At 41.1% G+C, this 20,737-nt stretch overlaps 2 protein-coding genes across 2 annotated transcripts; one reads left to right on the forward strand and one right to left on the reverse strand.

Moving 5' to 3' along the window:
• Positions 1–179: 179 nt before the first annotated feature.
• Positions 180–9,490, reverse strand: LOC124132581 (D-beta-hydroxybutyrate dehydrogenase, mitochondrial-like). The gene is made up of 7 exons (XM_046496552.2): positions 9,211–9,490; positions 6,662–6,876; positions 4,975–5,175; positions 3,561–3,713; positions 2,280–2,473; positions 1,527–1,763; positions 180–731 (listed from the first exon to the last, which is right to left on the reverse strand). Exons 2-7 carry the CDS (start codon positions 6,873–6,875, stop codon positions 627–629), a joined length of 1,104 nt encoding a protein of 367 aa, XP_046352508.2. The 5' UTR covers position 6,876; positions 9,211–9,490; the 3' UTR covers positions 180–626.
• On the forward strand, positions 9,289–18,374 carry LOC124132580 (D-beta-hydroxybutyrate dehydrogenase, mitochondrial-like). Its single transcript, XM_046496551.2, has 8 exons — positions 9,289–9,306; positions 9,468–9,593; positions 11,865–12,078; positions 12,619–12,819; positions 14,808–14,960; positions 16,486–16,679; positions 16,922–17,158; positions 18,221–18,374. The coding sequence occupies exons 3-8, from the start codon at positions 11,865–11,867 to the stop codon at positions 18,317–18,319; spliced, it is 1,098 nt and encodes a 365-aa protein (XP_046352507.2). The 5' UTR covers positions 9,289–9,306; positions 9,468–9,593; the 3' UTR covers positions 18,320–18,374.
• The last annotated feature ends 2,363 nt before the right edge of the window (positions 18,375–20,737 follow it).

Raw genomic sequence — 20,737 nt, forward strand, 5'->3', positions numbered from 1 at the left:
AAAGCTGATATATTGCTGAGTGCGGCGTCAATGAACAAACAAGCAACCAAATAAACTTGTACAAATATATAATGGAAAGTAATATTGTATACATTTCTATAACAAATAAGGTCCACAATGGCATTAAAAAACAAGGAAACTGCGATTTCTACACGCGACTTCTTTATATTCAAAATAGTTTTTCTCATTCATGAATTACTTATATCGCAGTGATACACAAAGTGCGATGAACATTTTCTGAAGGACTAAAATATGCGTTTGCGGAACATGACACTTGCTTTCCTTTCGTCAAAATACTGACAATCCAGAAACTACTTTTTTGACACTCAATCAAACTTAAAGAAAAGTATGAAACACATGGTTTTACATTAAACAGCAAACATGTTTCTAAAACTTAACAAACAATTATATGCATCTGTCTATCAGTGGTTAAAGAGTTGCTTCCCCTTTCCCTATCCTAGAACTGGTGTTTGGGGCATCCGTCCAACACAAAGAATCACGTGGAGATATTTAAATGTGTCCTGGTGCATATTCCGAATACTATTACTCTCGTCCATTGTGCATGTCAAACTCGGTACACTCTGGGACATGCCGCTGTTTCACAGTCTAAGCACCATCTCTGTGTTTCAATGGAACTCCGGCTGTGCAGCAACTGGAGGTGGACCTCGCACCTTCAACATGAGATAGTCCAGGATTCCTACGGGGACGAAAGGACGAAGACGGGCCATAACCTGCCATAAATGTAGAATAGAACAACCGTATTACAATATCAAGATTGTGTTTTAAAAGAAAACAAATTAATGTACCGAGCACATATCGTCATACATTTTATGATTGTGTGAATAGGATTGTGTTTTCATTGCTGTGTTGTTTACATTAACGGCAAGACAGTGGCAATCGTCCTATAACATAAACTTTTCATCTGAATACGCCATCCTCGATTAGCCAGTACGGTATATCTTCATTGTATAATGAGCTTAATAAATATTCTGGACCCACTCTCCACTCAAGCCCGATACGGTGCTAAAATCAAAATGATCATGATCATGAGCGAATCGAATATTTACTTTTTTTCGAGTTTGGAGAGATTTAGAAGGTAACGTCGCTTCCGAAACGAAGCTATGGTGACGGATGGTTCCAGAGTATATTCGAATCCAGATATTGAGTGAGTGGGTGAGTTGGGTTTTACGCCGCTTTTAACAGTATTACAGTTATATCGCGGCGTGTCAGCTTAATGTGGGAGGAAATCCCGAAGTGATGCAGGTCTCAGACGTTTACCACTTCGGTGAAACCCACCAGCACGGGTATGGTGCTGACAAACCTAGAAACATAATCAGGGCGTTCGAACCCACAATCATAGGTTTCTGGCGTGCCCAAGGGACGCAACTCTGCACAGCGAATCGCGGCGCCTTAGACGACTGGGCCACCCGTGCCCCCGAATCCAGATATAGTACATATGCCAGTGAAAAGTGAGTTGACTTAGGTCAGAAAAATATGTGTTACATTGGTTGAACACCAGGTCTTACACAGTCAACGTCGAACCATTGGTTGCTGCCATCAACGAGGTATCGGTTTTGAGGAGAAATGCTCCTGACAGAAGCAACGAGGGCCGCCATCACTGGTTCGAGGTTGGGAAATGAGGTGGAACATCCTTTCACAGCCCTTTCGAACATCGTGTCTAGGTACTGGGGGCCATACGCTGTGATGACGTCATGACTAGCTGCTGACATCATTTCTGTATTAGCGTTCCGCATCCTCTGAACCTATATGACAAAACAAGTCTCATCTGCATAGCTGAGAAGATGAACCTAGTGAACAACATATCCATTTTGTAATTACCATATGCATTCAACGTTCCTTATTTCTTTCCAATCCTACCATGCATTTATCAACATTCAAAGATACAGTTTGTTTGACGTTTTACGCCGCATTAAGCGATATTTCTTCTTTATTACTGAGTCCAGACAACCATGTGGTTAATATTATGAGCACAGTCCCACGACGTCGGTGTGCGAAAACACGCAATCAACCAAGCCCTCGATCCTGACAACCTGATCCATGTAGGTCGAGAGAGCTTTGGGTTCATTATACATGTTCATCAAAACGTAAATAGATTTCTTGAAATAGTTGTACCTCCTTAGAAACAAAATGTATTTGTACGAGTTATTCGGCATTTGTTATAATAACTTTAAGTTTCAAATATGTTGGTAGATACCCTTTGTTTTGTTTATGTCTCAGGTCACTTCTGCATCCGAATACCCAATTCCTCATATACGTACATTGGCGTCATCCCAGAGTGCTGTAGCCCCGCCAAAGTTCCCTGGTTCTACGATAACGACCTTGACGCCAAACCGCTTCATCTCCATACGAAGACAATCAGAGAAGCCCTCAGCCCCGAACTTGCTGACGACGTACGTGGAGTTGGCCGGAAAGGCAACAACGCCTCGCACACTTGTTACGTTGATGACACGACCTTTCCAGTAATCAAAATACATCACTTTATTTTATGCTTCATTTCAGTCATTATAATTCTATATATTTTATTATGTTTTACTCAATAGACTAAATCATTTGTCTGTTGCTTAACGGTGTGACGTGTTCATTATTATTGCAGGCGGTGGTCTGTAAATAATCTAAACTGGACTAGACAAACCAGTGATTGATGTCACAGGTCTCGCCATCTTTGGACTTTTGTTTTGAGATGCAGCGGTATATTTAACCAGTGATGTAGTAACTCTGAATAAATCACATGTGCACTTCGGTGTGTGTGTTTGGCCTAGGCCAAGGCGCCGTAATTCCCCGTGTCGCGTTCCATAGGCGTGCGGACTAATGCCGGTTTTATAGTGCTATAGGCGTGCTGACAAATTCCGGTTTTGTAGAGCTACCTTGCCGCAATTTAACATGCATACCCCACTCAGACACAGTACACTGACACAGTACACAGGGAAATGACAAGTGCCATCTTTCAACGTCTTTTAGTATGACGAGGACGGGGATCGAGGCCCCGACCTTCCGCTCCGGGCAGAGGCGCCATGCATTTCACCATTGAGACGGTCGAAATGTTAAAGACTTGTAGATGGCCTACAACATCACCTTGCTGAATGGGGAATGGAATGTCACAGCTAAAAGGTCCAACAAAACAACAGCGTAACTAATTTAAAAAAAAAATTTTTTATAATTCTATATGTAAATGTACTCTTTTATATGCATTGTTTAATATCTATACATCACCTCACAAGTCAAAACCCGTATAGGTGGTAGAAGGACGAGCGATGCATAGATCCTCAACACAGCTACCCGTGAAGATCAGGGGAGGATAGGTCTTCAGCAACCCATGCTTGTCGTAAAAGGTGACTAACGGGATCGGGTGGTCAGGTTCGCTTACTTTTGACTTTTGATGCATGTCATCGTATCCCAATTGCGTAGATCGATTCTCATGATGTCAATCACAGACCGCCGTCATACAGCTGGAATATTGCTGAGTGCGGGGTTAAACAACAAACAAACAAAAAACACAATAACTACAGCCCTAGCTAGCGCTGGATATGTGAATGACTTACCTTTAGTTTTTCGGATCATTGGTAAAAAGGCCTTGGTGGTTCTAATCATTCCGAAGAGATTCACATCGGCGAGTCGTTTATACATGTCCATGGTGAGAAGCTCTACATCTCCCATACCTATAACACCTGCGTTGTTGACGATGGCCCAAAGACCTGAATAAAACCATGCGTTCGCTCTTTATTTCATTGTATCAGTTCTATATGCATTTCATTAACTAAAGAGGTTGTTGTTTGTACATATATTGCAACAGAAACTAAATGAGGATATTTTGCCACTATTTATGTATATTCTGGTATGGACTGTGTACTGAATTCACAAACATGGTAACCACGCTTGTGCTATGTACGAGTAAAGTGTTAACACAAAGGGTTGAACACAACAGAAATAATTTAAGGGAGCAAATGAGATGCCTCATTTCTTTTACTTGAAATCTGCAAATACCTCAAATTATATTCTTGACATACATTGTTTATATTGAACGCATTCGTGACACGCCGTATGTCATCGTGCTGTGTGTTAATGTCTGTTATTGGTATATATCACATAACAATAACAGCACATAGTGAACATAGGAGTGAGTGAGTGAGTGAGTTGGGTTTAACGCCGCTTTTAACATTATTCCAGTTATATTACGGTGTGTCAGCTTAATCAGGGGGGAAAGCCAGAAGTGATGCAGGTCTAAGACGTTTACAACTTCGGTGAAACCCACGAGCACGGGTATGGTGCTGACAAACCTAGAAACATAATTGAGGCGAACCGGGATTCGAACCCACAATCATAGGTTTCTGGCGTGCCCAAGGGACGCAACTCTGCACAGCGAATCGCGGCGCCTTAGACGACTGGGCCACCCGTGCCCCCCAGTGAACATAGGAAGTAAAGGCATCTTAAGCAGTGAGTGAGTTGGGTTGAATCGAGCTTTAAACAGTGTGCAAGTTATATCACGTCTCGCCAACTTTATGTTATTGTGAAGGTCCGAAGTGATGCAGGTCGTACGTTTACTACTTCGGTGAAACCCACGACTACGAACACCAAGAAACCTCGAAACATAATCGGGGCGAGCCGGCATTGGGAACTCATGACCATAGATTTCTTGCGTGCCCAAGGGACGCAACTCTGCCTGCACAACCAGACGACTGGGCCACCTCTACAGCAGGTAAACGTACACACGATAACGTGCCCCACGCATACACTATAATGGCATTCTGCTATCATGGAACTATATGTAAATTATTCAAACCCAAAAGTGATTTTGTCTCACTATATCTCGTGCTGTGCCCAGGTTTCGACACAGCATATGTTTTATTCCTTTAATTGTCTGAGAATCTACAACAGTATTCTTAACAGTTCAACGGGCAGTGCGCATCCATAGTTTTAACATCCCAGTCTACTGACATGCATGTGTGTGTTCAATACCTTTATCACCGAGTTTCTGTTGAACTGTTTTAACGCAGGCTTCGACACTATCATCGGAAGTGACGTCAAGAGGAAGCACGTGCAGTGTTTCACCTCCATTTTCCTTCAGCTCAGATGCACCGCTACCGTTAACATCTAAACACGTGGCCAGTACGCTGAAGCCCTGAGCGACCAGTCGTTTGGCAAGAATTTTGCCAATACCTAGGTACCAGTAAAAGAAAACAACAAAGGTCTAAAAATATAAAAAAATAAAAATGTGTGCCTGTTGTAACAATTCATTAAAATGAAACAGTTACACATTATGATATGTTCATTCGAAGTAATGCATTAATCTGTAATAAGTCCCTTACATTTATTTAGTTACTGGTCGCCAATTCATATCGTGTTGTGAGTGAGTGAGTGAGTGAGTGAGTGAGTGAGTGAGTGAGTGAGTTGGGCTTAAGGTGGTCATAACACCACCTGCTGAGTGAGTGAGTGAGTGAGTGAGTGAGTGAGTGAGTGAGTTGGGCTTCAGGTGGTCATAACAACATTCAAGACATCGGGGTCACTAAGAATGGATATGAGTGAACTCATGATGGGAATCGGTCCCGTGCCCCCGACGTGACGAGCTAACGTTATTACCACTTGGTTACCCCAACTCATCATATCGTATAAACATATATAGTTCATGTGAGTATCTTTCAGTCTCATCTCAATATACCGTATTCGACGTAATAAGCGCCCACGGCGATAATTGCTAACATATTGAAAAGTGAACAATCCCAACTAGCACCCCTTCCGATTGATCAATGTACACAAGACTTATTTATTCGCGTATAATACGGACTCGTGTGTTATATGCACCCTTAATTATGGGCAATGAAATTCTGGAAACATTTATCTGTCGTACATAAAGATTTCAGGCTGTCAGCATAAACCACGAAATTAAAGATATTAAACGTCTCGATTATCCGCCGAAACAGATTCCAAGACACCAAAGAGAAATATATGCTGTTTGAATTAATGATATTTCTATCTCATGAAGATAACTTAAAGATGTACCACCTACGATGTTATTACATGTTTTACATGTACCCATATGTTATTGTAATAATATGAAAGAGGTGAGGTGAAATGGGGTTTAACGTCGCGTCCAAGATTATTGCACCTATATAGCAACGTGCATGTACGTGTGTGTGTCTCTGTGTGTGTGGCTGTTTGTACTAGTCAGGACTGATGCCGATTTATAGTGCTAGCTTACTGAGATACCATGCCGCAGTTTAACGTGAATATCCCACTCAGACACAGTATACTGACTCCGAGCCGACCAGTCCTTGTTTTAGCCCTTTAATGCCGGGCGCCAGACAGGGTAGCAACAAGTACCATCTTTAACGTCTTTTGGTATGACGCGGCCGGGATCCGAACCCCGAACCTTCCGCTCTCTCGGCGGACGCTCTACCACTAGGCCACGGAGGCGGTCTAATATTAAAGAAGAAATCGCAGGACCTATATTCTATATCAACGAAGGGACAATTAGTACGTCATAAAAGAAGGATTTCATTACACGGGAACCTTCTTGCTGTTGTATACTCCACTAACGTATGGACCTTTACTTATAATAACATGTATTCATTCTTCAGTTTGGGTTTTCGTTGGTATTCACTTAACGGCCAAATCGATCGAATGGTACCCGTGAAATATATAGTACCTGTATCACACCCTGTGATGAGAACGTGTCGGCCATCTGGCGTTATCCGTTCCGTGCCTCGTTCCTGTATGACCCGGAAGGAGTAAAATATGATGAGGCCGACAAGACAACTGACAAGCACAGCTTTCTGGAGACAGGCATACACCAACAGGACCACACACCCACAGAATGTGACCTCAAAGAACTGCAGCCCTAGTGATTCGACCAGCCCCATACTGAAACAGACATTTTGTATTGTCACATTTGCAAAGAATTCGAAATACTTGTATACATGAGTTCCCTAATTTGACTTGTACCATTGTTCCCATGTTGAACAATTGACTTGCCTTTGCATGTGTTTGTGCCGCGTGCCCCCGGCGGGGCAGGATACACTCACTTTTTCGCGAACACCTGGTGTCATTACTATACTACCCATCAAAAGTTTAGACTCACCAGTGTAAATGTAGCCACTCACTATACTCAACTGTTTCAAACCAGATAATGCCAAATATTCTAAACTTTTGATGGGTAGTATATTTGATAGTGATTCATAAGCACATGCTCATGATATAGTCGGAATTGTACAATCGACTCTGCTTTATGCAGAAATCTCTTTTGGATATGGAAATGGTTTTGTCGCTCTATATATACATACAAACACATATACTCACCGCCAAAAGAAATGCGAACCATAGAAACATATAGAGAAGTTTGTACGTTAAGAAGAGACGTATCCAATGTGTCCCGCTTAATGACAAAACTGACAATCAGTCAAGAGTTACCACAGAATTTCTTTATTCTTATTACCATATACAGCAGGTGATTTCCAAACTTTACACGCTAATCCTGCACGAGAAAAATAGTGCATCTCGAGTCATGGATCTATGACGCCACATGTGATGCGTTCATGAGAGTCGGTCCACACAATATACCAGTATGTTCGTGTGTGCATCGAACCAATCTAATATATCCACAACATATATTAACCAATATGTATGGTATTCGCGTTTCTTTTTTCGGTGAGTATATGATGCATATGCATCTGTATTTCTGCCACAGGAGTTCTTAAGTTGTGCATGTATTTATAATATATTCACAAATGCTTAATTATGGCGATAACTGCGGTGAGTGACAATGAAATAAACCAGTCTAAATCAACGTTGTCTCAACAGTTCATCGTGTACATGGGGCGGTCGGGTAGCCTCATGGTTAAAGCGTTCGCTCGTCACGCCGAAGACCCGGGTTCGATTCCCGATATGGGTACAATGTGTGAAGCCCATTTCTGGTGTCCTCCGCCTTGCTATTGCTAGAATGTTGCTAAAAGCGGCGTAAAACCATACTCACTCACTCATCGTGTACATGTCGTGCGATTTATACAACGAAGTCGGATATAATTCGATTCCCCAAGTGCAGTTAAATAAAGTTATTGTTTACACGAACATCGATTTATATAAGAATACGTTCCGTTATCTCGAACAACAGCAACTGGTGATGATGATGCTATTGTTTAACACGATGTCATATTATTGGATCGTTTGTCGAGAGATACTGATTACTCGATGTGATCTTGCGAGTTACCAGGATTTCGAGTAACGTTTCACTCTACAGAAACGTGTATAGCACATGATGTACATTGCCAATGCCTGCGAATGTAAGAGACACGTCTCGAGTTATGCACCTGTGATCTGATCATGTACTGTTATCAAGAATAACACGGGTGCCTAATGCTAAAGTCCCATCTCAAAATGGTAACGTATATATTTCCACAAATACCACACAAACAGTAGACACAACTTATGGATGTTTGTCACGGTATTAAGATATATACCGAAACGTCGCCTTTACAGGAGCTAAAGAAGATGTTATCCATATTGTGTCTACTTTGTTTGTTTATTGACGTCAACTTTGTCATCCGTCAACTTCTATGTAATGCCACGCAAACCATACAAACATGTTTGAACCATGAGTGAATGAATTCGTTTTACGCCGCTTTTCGTTATATTCCTGCAATAATACACTAAGGGACGCCAGAAATGGACTTCACACATTGTACCCATGTGGTGAATCGAACCGGGGCCCACGGCATGACAAGCGAACGCTTTAACCACTAGGCTACCTCACCGCCCCGTTTGAGCCATGCCAAATACATCCAGGGATTACAACTACAAGTGAGTGAGTGAGTGAGTATGGTTTTACGCCGCTTTTAGCAATATTCCAGCAATATCACGCCGGGGGACACCAGAAATGGGCTTCACACATTGTACCCATGTCGGAAATCGAACCCGGGTCTTCGGCGTGACGAGCGAACGCTTTAACCACAAGGCTACCCGACCGCCCCTACAACTACAAAGACGGTACTCGAGTTTGCATACATTTTTAGTAAGATGATATGTTTTCTGAATATCTCTATACAGTGAATGTATTCACGTCAACCCTTATCTGTTGATAATACTGACACGTACACCTATACACATATGTGACGTGTACACCGAAACTGAACTAACTTGAATGTAAAACATTCGCTGAATTATTACATAAAGATGACACTCAGTCAAATTATTTCTACTCACGTTGGTTCGATAGGGTATGTCTCCACAGCAGCATACCATCAGACACTGGGGTCGAAGTTCACTGTTAGCGCAGGGTAAACACGTGCTGTGTGGCTGGTATGTCTCCTCGTCTCAAGGAAAGTCCATTTACATTATTACGACGTTTTAACATTACAAAAACCGTTCGTGCAAACGTCACATGTAATGCACTGCTGTATCCGATTGTAATATGTCATTTAACATGGTAATCATTATTAAAAATCGTTAATACTCTTCAGCGTGATCCCCAGATGTGCAGCGCCACAAAGTGATAACAGCTGTGGCCTTGGCCCATGTAGAGAAGACACCCACAAGCAGCATACACACACTCGGGGAGCGTGGATTTGTTAATGTGACCTGACAAAGTAAGAATTTTGACTTGTATCACACTCTATTATTATGTTTCATGAATAGCTGAAAATTTACCCTGGGAGTCTGCCTATGACGAGATATGACGAAACATAAGACCATCACGCACGTGACATACTCACATGCATGTGTCATATTTGGGAGGACAGTGTACATGTTTCTTCTGTCGGGTGAAAATATATCAAATCTACATTTGTTCCTTCTTTCATGCAGATTAGTTTGCATGTTGACAACAGACAACGCCATTGAGGAGAGTCTTTATCATCTGTTCGTCAACAGAAACCGTTAGTTGTGAGGGTCTGAACGCATGGTCCAATCACCATCGAACTTAAACAGTTAAAAGTGTCCTTGCTGCTTATCAAACAACTATAACCTGTATTTATGCAAGTTCTTTTCATTATGTGTTAGTTTTATGATGTTGTATCTTTATAGACGTTAAAATATTAGTAATGAACTAGTTCATGTTTATGATAACTGAAATCGTGGTACAGTATACTATGTTTATAACGAACACGCCTATAACGAACTGACGGATATAACGAACTGTTTTTTGGCCCCGTCCATTTGATGTGTATATGCTGTGTATGTGCTTATAACGAACTACGGTTATTACGAACTAAAATTAGTGGTCCCTTTAAGTTCGTTATAAGCGTGTTCGTTATAAACATAGTATACTGTACCACGATTTCAGTTATCATATAGTTTACTGTACTTTAATATCGAAAATTGCATGTGTATGTGTGAAGTACTGTTTTAAATCTCCACTGAATATAGTGTATAAAAAGCGTACATAATTATATATTTAATTCAATCTGAATATGTCCATCAATACTCAGTATATGGAACTGTTATATATGTTACACTTGCTCATAAAGATAAGTGTGTGTTAAACACAAATATAGACAAATATATTGAGTATGGCACTAGTAATTTCCTAGTATGAGGACATTTACAATGATAAACATGAATATTGCTTAAACTGAATTTCTTAGTTGTTGGGTAAGGTCGGCTTGCTTCGTCGCTAGATGAATGGGGATGCTTCTCAATGCGACTTATAGCACAACTCACACACTCACACACTCACTCACGCACTCACTCAAGCAGTTTAATGACATATTACGCATATTTAAACAATCATATTATTCGCATGTGAGTTAATTTATACACATATTGCTCCGTTTACGGTTGGATTAATGTACAAAGCTACGTCCGACACAAGAATTAATATAATTACAAATATACATCTTAAAGAGGATTAATGTACAAAGACGTTTCTTAAACGAGGATTAACGAAAACGATGTATTTAACACGAGGATGTACAACGATGCATCTAACACGAAGATTAACATACAAAGATGCATCTAGCACGAGGATTAATGTGCATAGATAAATCTAACACAAGGATTAATATACAAAGATACATCTTAAAGAGGATTAATTGACCAAGATGTCTCTAAAACGAGGATTAACGTACACAGATACATTTAACACGAGGGCGTACAAAGATGCATCTAGCATGAAGATTAACATACAAAGATGCATCTAACATGAATATTAACATACAAAGATGCATCTAACATAACGATTAACATACAAAGATGCATCTAACATGAAATTAACATACAAAGAGGCATCTAACATGAAGATTAACATACAAAGATGCATCTAACATGAAGATTAACATACAAAGATGCATCTAACACGAGGACTAATGTGCATAGATAAATCTAACACAAGGATTAATATACAAAGATACATCTAAAAGAGGATTAATGTACAAAGATATCTCTAAAACGAAAATTAACATTCAAAGAAGCATCTAACACGAGGATGTACAAAGAGGCATCTAACATGAAGATTAACATACAAAGAGGCATCTAACACGAGGATGTACAAAGAGGCATCTAACATGAAGATTAACATACAAAGAGGCATCTAACACGAGGATGTATAAAGATGCATCTAACATGAAGATTAACGTACAAAGACGCATCTAACACGAAGCTACATCTTTGTACGTTCACCCTACCCCCTTAAACAAATCAGCATCCGCTTACTAAGTTTACTGAAACGTGGTTTAAAGCAAGAAAGAAGTTGCTATCCAATCCAATAAAACGTTTTATGTCTTGACATTCTCCCAACGTATAACTGTCTATCAAAGATTTATACCGTGACATATAGTGACTATTCCTGTGAATATATCAAGTAGAGACCTGTTGTTTGTTTACACGGCGACACTCTCACAATTTACCGTTGTGAACTGTAGATGGACCTGCTCCAGACTTTGGGACCACAGGCCTTTGAGGTGACTTTCTTCCTCTCCTTCCTACTGCTGCTATACTCGGCCATAAATCTCCACATGCTAATGTCCATGGTCTTATTTTCTCTGCTCTACTACACGTACCAAGTCATCAGAAAGAGAACTGTCAAATATACATCACCTACAGACAAGTATGTTCTCATTACCGGCTGCGATACAGGTGAGTGTGAAGTTTGTTTGTTTGTTTGTTTAACGCCACACTCAGGAATATTCCAGATACATGACGGAGGACCCTGAATAATCGAGTCTGGACCAGATTATGCTTGGACGTACAGAATGAGGATCGATCTACGCAATAGGGATACGATGACATGCGTCAATCCTGTCTGACTATAGAGTCCATTTTGTCGCCTCTTACCACAAGCGTAGATTTGCTGGGGACCTATTCTAGTATGGAATCCACACGGTCGAAAGTGCTGATTCAGTTACATCCCAGTAATTAGGTATTTGTTCAATCGACGTTAAAAACGAGTAAGTTGAATGTTTAATTCCATATATGAGACGTGATTATAAAATTTAAAAAATTTAAAATACAATTACAAATACTTGTTTTTAAATTTATTAACAACTAGCTTTTCCATTTCAAAATCTAGATGGAGGAGAACATGTCTAAATTATCTATGTTTTTTTATAAACGTAGTGCTTAGCTATGAACACACGAATGCTTACAATTGTGTAAGCTATTCCGCCTTCTTTCAAGGTATCGGACACAGCTTGGCTATCACCCTAGACGACATCGGGTTCAATGTGATAGCCACATGCTTGCATGCAGAGGGAGAGGGTGCAAAGCAACTGAGAAAGGCGGGGTCGAAGAGGATGCATGTATTGGAAGTGGACGTCTCAAGTGATGACAGTGTTGCAAAATGTCTCAAATATGTCGAGAACGAATGCCAAACAATGGGTAAGCATGCAGCTTAAAAGTTGTATACTATTTTCATGATTATGAAGATACCAATGCCTATTCAGATTATGTAGTAGTATTGGCGTTTTGTTATTGGACTTGGTATAGGCCCAAAGTCAATTAGATAGGCGGGATATGTTGGTCAGAGGCAGCTGTTGTCATCCTGGTCCTGAGAGATCTGTTGTCTTTGTGGCCCAAAGCGGGTTATATTGGCCCGAAATAACTGGTTCATGGCCCAAGGCGAGCTATGTTAGCCAAAGGAACTGTTGTCATCATGGCCCAATGCAGGCTATGTTGGCCCCAAATAACGGTTTCATGGACCATGGCGGGTTATGTTGGCCAGAGGGAACTGTTGTCATCATGGTCAATGGCGGGTTATTTTGGCCCGAAGCAGCTGTTGTCATAATGGCCAAGTTCGAAGGCAGCATGAAAACATCCATATAACGGCACTTTTCTAATGCCCTAGTCTGCCAAATAACTCAAAATGCTCAAGATCCTGGATTCTCATACAATCACTGTCTACTCTCTTGACACCGGGGTGACCTCACTTTCGTAAACGTTTAATATTTTTAGTCGCTTCACATTTTATACTTCATAATTCAGCCACTACGAACATTTTAGAGATATGACACACTTTTATGTAAGATGACAAATAAGTACTTGTCCGGGTTTAATCCGACTTGACCTTCTAGTTTCCTTATTTATGGTTCCGGCTGACTTGGGTGTAGTATTGTCACTTGATTCATAACATATGTGGGGGCACGGGTGGCCCAGTCGTCTAAGGCGCCGCGATTCGCTGTGCAGAGTTGCGTCCCTTGGGCACGCCTGAAACCTATGATTGTGGGTTCGAATCCCGGTTCGCCCCGATTATGTTTCTAGGTTTGTCAGCACCATACCGTGCTCGTGGGTTTCACCGAAGTGGTAAACGTCTGAGACCTGCATCACTTCGGGCTTTCCTCCCACATTAAGCTGACAAGCCGTGATATAACTGGAATCACTTGATTCATAACATATGTTACATCTACTGCACATCAAACGGCCGGGCACCTGGCTTGGCATTATATCTCGGTCGCTGTAATGCATGTGGAGTAGTTCCGGTCAGTGTCAAGACGAGGCCAGATGGGAACAAATATTGTATTCTAAGTCTCCATCCACGTACAAATAATTGCAGATAGTCCATTCATTAACGAATCTTCTTAGCTCGGACCGACTGACCAACTGTTGTTCTGGTTGTTGCTTAACGCCGATCTCAACAATATTCCAACTATTTGACGTCGGTCTGTAAATAATCGACACTTAACACAATCCACGCAACTGGGATACTATGACACGCAATAAACTCAAGTCACCGTACCCGTCCACCAATCTGGGCCCTATATTTCACGGGTCTCGGACTATTTCAGTGTGTATAATGGTCATAATGTACACTAAAATGTTTTCATGTTATAATGCTAGTTTACTGACGAAATAGTTTTATATATCTGTTGGAAACCGAGTAATTTGGGGTAATTATATAGTGCAAAGGGCCATGAGTTAGTAGTGGGGTTCGATCTAGACAATCCGCAGGGCCAGTGCACTCTGCTATCACTGGGCCGCTTCAGGCTGGCCACGCCTATTACATCCAAGGGAATTTTGAAACGTCTAATTTTTTTCCAATTTCATCCCATGTAGGTAGTACAAAGTTAATTTTACTGGCAGCGTGTAAAGATATATGTCGGGTTGGCACATGCGCTATATCTAATACTTATTGATCTCTGGATAGGTTGGTATGGATATTTGCGATATATACTATATCAATAACACCTGTCGCCAATATCAGCACGCCATTGAAACATAAAGTATGTTATAGATCTCTCGACAGACATCGAGACTGACACAGTAATGCTATATGATTGCATTACATTTCATGTTTTACGAGACCACGTATCGTATGCAATGCACAACATTGTATCGTAATATTATTAAATGCTTTGTGTTCACTGTTATAGGATTATGGGCTCTCGTCAACAACGCTGGAATAAACTTTTTGGGCGATATAGAGCTTGCAACAATGAAACAGTACATCTACATTAACAATGTCAATAATTTTGGTCCTCTAAGGATGACGAAAGCATTCCTTCCTCTCATACGAAAGGCAAGAGGTATGTCAATGTTTTTATTTACAAACCAATAATACGTTGTACAGCAACTGAACGCAGATTACATGCATCACACACATCCGGAGAGGGGTGGCTGAAAAAGTCTGAGCCTCATGATCACTACGAAAGATGTACATTACATCCTCAACAATTTACATGTCTTACGTACACTAGTTCCCATGCTTACAGACGACATTTGAACCAAATACACAACCTGGTAGCATATTTCCGCAGACATCAAAGTGACTAAGAATGCTGTTGATTAAAATGGACAAAATTGACATCAAGTATCTCAAACTGAAAGGGCTAACTCCATCATCTACGGATGCGGACATGGTGTCGAGTTTAGGGATGATTATCCTTCCTTTGTCACGGTTACAAGGTGGGCAGTGAAGAGGAGAAGAAAGAGCCTCAAATATGACCCAAGATCTGGAAGACCACCAACTGCCACCACTGAGGCAAATGTTGATAAAATCCAAGATATGAATGTGAATGAACAACCACTCATCACACGTCTCCCATGAGAGAGTTGAGAACATTCCGAATAATGAATTGGGCATGGCAAAGGTTTCATCACACTGGGTTCCAAGGCTTATTCCTCCTGATCAGAAACGTTCCGGGCTGACCATCATCTCTCATGATGATGTACGTCCTTAAGAAGTAGCTCCAGCTTATTTTTTCACCAGGGATGAGTGTTGGGTTCACCACTAACAGTCAGTGCAAGCATCTAACACCTCCTCTGAAGAAGGCAAAGTATATTCTTGGATTCAACAGAAATCCTACTGGTGGCCCAAAAGTCACTTTGATAGCCATTAAGAAGTTGGAGTACTAAATTAGGATTCGATTTATGGATGAACAACTTCTTTTTACAATTAAGAGCGACGTTTTGTTGTAGATTCTAATACTGTTATCAAGCAAGTGATGACTTGCTTGATAACGCTGTTAGAACCTTATTTAATTAATGGCTAATATTATACTAATCTGCTTAGGAGAATAACAGTGTCGTGGAAAGCTCAACAAAGGTGTGTTCCACGAGGAAAATGCATATGTGTACAAGTCTGTTGCCGCCATGACTGCAGTGCATGACTGTTTCTTTGAACTTATTGAACATTCTCCATATTCACCAGATTTGGTCCCCGACAGCTTCCCCCTCCTTCCAAACTTGAAGCTATACCTCGATAGCAATTTGTAATACACAATGACACCCTGTCTGATATGGAGGAGTTTTTACATCACCAGGAGGAAACCTTCTACACCAGTGGGATCCATGTACTCCAGCATCGGGGATTATTTTGAAAAACTCCATCACTGCAGGCCATCGTTGTTAGGTTCAAACACTCCTCGAATAACACCAAGAACATGTTGACCATATCATAGTAATGTGAACCATACCACAAGATATAATCTTGGAACTTGCTTACCGTTACCCTTAGTATCCAGCTATATGAACACGAATAACCTCTATCTCGTTTTTAACGCATCAGGCTTGTTCTTTGGTTTCAAATAGATTATCTTCAATTGGTTTCAGGTCGCGTCGTGAATGTGACCAGCGTCAAGGGTAGGTTTGCCTTGCCCTCAAACGCTGCGTACAGTATGACCAAATGGGCAGGAGAAAATTTCTCAGATACTCTTAGATTAGAGATGAAGAAATTTGGGGTCAAGGTCATTATCATGGAGCCAGGGCATTTTGGTGGTGCCACTGGGTGCCTGAACAAAGAAGGGGTATGTATCAAAAGTTTAAATCGTTAAATGCATTTCAATCACTTCACCGTACGCCTTATATTGCATGGACAAAAAATGGGTTTTGATATTACCTCTTTTCAACGATTAAAACCCATCCACTAACCTCTTTTTGAAGGACTACTGTTTCCTTTGAAACTCAAGCAACATGTATGTTATATATAAGCCACTAATCAGACTACATGTAGTTTGATGTCACTCATGGTGTCTCCCCTGGACTGCAGGTTGCCCGTATAAGAAAGGATCTTGACGAGCAGTGGGAGGAATCGTCCGAGGACGTGAGATATACCTACGGGAAGGAGTACCTTGACGAGCAGTTCCAGGCAGCCATCTCCTCCTCCTCCACCAGCTTCCCTACACTGCATCCCATTATGGCAGCTTTCAAGGATGCCCTTTTGAACGAGCAGCCACAGAATAGATATCTAACGGATGGCAGCAACGGCTTGTACGATCCATATTGTGTAAGTAAATCTGCCCGAACTTTCCAGGGTGGTTGTTTTTGTAATAATACATATCTATGCCAGAATTCCTGTATACTTGCGGTCAACTGCTTTTCCTTCACAAACACATTCTCTGTAAATAATCATCTTGATACGGGCTCAGAAATAACGTTCCACACTTCCCAGTGATTCTACGATATTTGTTGATGGATAGTTTGTCATATGTCCTAAGTGTACTGCCTAAATATACCATGATCTTATGATCGCACTAATTATCATGTAACGCTCTACGGTATCTCTGCTGAATCTAACCTAAATACGAAAAGAAAATTTGAATTGGGAGATGCTATAGGTTTAATCATCTATGTCCGTTGCCCCTTTCAAAGTTGTGTGTGTTTGTGTTTGTTAATTATACTCTAAGACTATATTTAAGTTTATAGGTCAAACTTCATGAATACTGGCACAAACGTCAGTTGTATGTGCCTCCTCTCCTGATAAACACTACATAGCAAAGTACACACGGAACATGCACAAACGGCCACACAACAGGGCGACGTGTGATTTCAATATGGCTGCCATGACGCTTATCGAACCTTGAGTTTAGTTTCAGTTGCTCAGTATTATCCTCGGATATATAAAACGTGAAAGGTTCAAATGAATGTACTTAACGAAGACGGACAACTGGTCGTTGTAATGAAAAGAACCGACGGATCTTATAATATTGCGGCTCATTAATTTTGAAGTGATTCTGTGTCAGATTATGGTAACCTGTTGAGACAAGGATACAACAATTAAAGTCATATTAACGCAATAAGGACTAACCGAACAACCCGATTATACAGTCAATATCTCAGAGAGAAACTTGTTTAGTTGCAGACAGGTTTTAGAAGTGGTAGTTATGTTCAAAGAATTTATATATTACGCAAACAGAGAGGCACTGACACACTGACTTATGACTCTCCGCCAATATCTAACAATCTCGCTATTTCATACTGACTTTTTCTTCTTTCTTATCATTTAACAAACAAAAATTATCTTGTATATATTGTAAACTATCTCAACAATGTTTATTGTCTGTTTCAGTTGTGTGCCCGCTTGTATTGTGTTCTCCCTGAGACGTGGATGGATAAGATTGTAGACTATCATTTTGGAAGAGGGCCAGTCGTTAATGCCCTGAAATAGGAAACATGAGTGTAATGACGCTGGTTATTTTCCCAAACAAAACTATCTACCGTGTTGTGTTCATTTGAGTTATATATTCATCCTCAGACATCAACAGGATTGATAGGAATCAACAAGGGCATTCACACCATTGGAACACACAGCCAAACGAACGCACTCACACACACACACACACACACACACACACACACACACACACACACACACACACACACACACACACACACACACACACACTAGTTATATATTTATCCTCACACATCAACACGATTTTTAGGAATCAAAAAGGGGATTCGCACCATTGGAACACACAGCCAAACGCACACACACACACACACACACACACACACACACACTAGTTATATATTTATCCTCACACATCAACAGGATTAATAGGAATCAACAAGGGGATGCGCACCATTGGAACACACACACACATACACACACACACACACACTAGTTATATATTCATCCTCACACATCAAAAGGGCTAATAGGAATCAACAATGGGTTGCGCACGCACGCACGCTCGCACGCACGCACGCACGCACACACACACACACACACACACACACACACACACACACACACCACCTCAACACTCACACACGTCTCCGGATTGCGTATGTTGTTTGCTGTTTAACGCCCCCTCAGTAATATTCCAGTTATATGATGACAGTCTGTAAATAATCGACTCTGGACCAGACAATCCAGTGATTCACACCGTGGCATCGATCTACGCAATTTAGATACGATGACATACATCAACCAGTCAGCGAGATTGACCACCCGAACCCATTAGTTGCCTGTTACTTCAAGCATGGGTTGCTGAAGATCAATTCTTACCCGGATCTTCACGCGTATGTAGTTGACGCTATATGTTCAATAATTCGCTTCGAAATATGCAGCATTTTCTATCTTACTCAGATATTCTCAATGTTCAGGGATTCTGAATCATTTTTTGATTTAGTAGTAGAGTAATAATTAGTTGTAGAATATTAATACTCTGGGATTTTCCAGCATACACCCAGGAATACACTTGCAAACACACGGAGATTTTTTTTATACAATCAGTGCTTCTCCTTCACTGCTCTATGATTCTCTAGCACACACAGGGATTATCTACCAACTACTCTGGGTTTCTCTATCGAATTCTCAAGGATCTCTGTCATATACTCTGTTATATGTCAGGAATTCTTCATAGTACACCAATAGAGGTTATCACGCGAGTGTGTTTGGGGATGGTAAATATTCTGCATTAGGAATAAACATTGTATTTAGCGAGCCTTGGCGAGCTAAATACATAGTGTTTATTCCTAATACAGGATATTTACCATCCCCAAACACACAAGCGTGATAACCTCTTTATCATATCATGTCATTCTTTAATTCTGTGTTTCAAAATCGCTTTCCCTCTCTCATAAACATTACCGAAACATTGCGAGTTTTCCTGGAATGCGCGCATTAATATTTATTACGTCACAGGGTAAGTGATGTGTCAGTCGGACAGTGACAGTAGCCAATATAGTTCCAACTGAAATCTGTTTCTTATACAGTGGCGAAGCAATATATACGCAAAACAACAGTTGTTTGTAAATGCCTTTCGCGGCAATCCATCGGTCTGTCCGCTAGAGAAACTGCCCTTTGTCAAAGGGAAGCTACTCTAAACCTAGTCTACGAGACATCACGGCCACGGTCAGACGTTGTTGACAGTCGGCCTGTCCTGTCATAACGTTAAGAAGCGCAATCAATGTACAGACAGCGACAAAACGAAACAAGGTAACAATTCAAACATATTTCGGCCAAATCCAACTGTTTTAATTTGTGGAGAAGGTTTCAAGCACAGATATGGCTCCTGATCCCGCTTGGCTAGACCTCGTGCCCTCGCAAAATTGTTTCTCCAAAGTTGCCAAAACTTATAAAATGCCTTCGCTACGTCACAGTTAGACACTGATTTTCAGTATATTAGACTCTTCTTTTGATAATAAAAGCAATTATCTCTGTAGTTTATCCAGATTCCCGATGGTTAGGGCGCATGGGTGGCCAAGTCGTCTGAGGCGCCGCGATTCGCTGTGCAGAGTTGCGTCCCTTGGGCACGCCTGAAACCTATGATTGTGGGTTCGAATCCCGGTTCGCCCCGATTATGTTACTAGGTTTGTCAGCACCATACCGGTGCTCGTGGGTTTCATCGAAGTGGTAAACGTCTGAGACCTGCATCACTTCGGGCTTTCCTCCCACATAAAGCTGACACGCCGTGATATAACTGGAATACTGTTAAAAGCGGCGTTAAACCCAACTCACTCACTCACTCACTCCCGATGGTTAATTCTAACTCGATCGCGAATGACAAGGGCGACGCCATGTTTGTTTATAAACAGTGAAAGTAGTCCCTACTTGACCTTTGATATTTGTATCTCT

Source organism: Haliotis rufescens, unplaced genomic scaffold (genome assembly GCF_023055435.1).
Source record: "Haliotis rufescens isolate VD_foot unplaced genomic scaffold, xgHalRufe1.0.p SCAF_11, whole genome shotgun sequence".
Classification (NCBI taxonomy): Eukaryota; Metazoa; Mollusca; class Gastropoda; order Lepetellida; family Haliotidae; genus Haliotis; species Haliotis rufescens.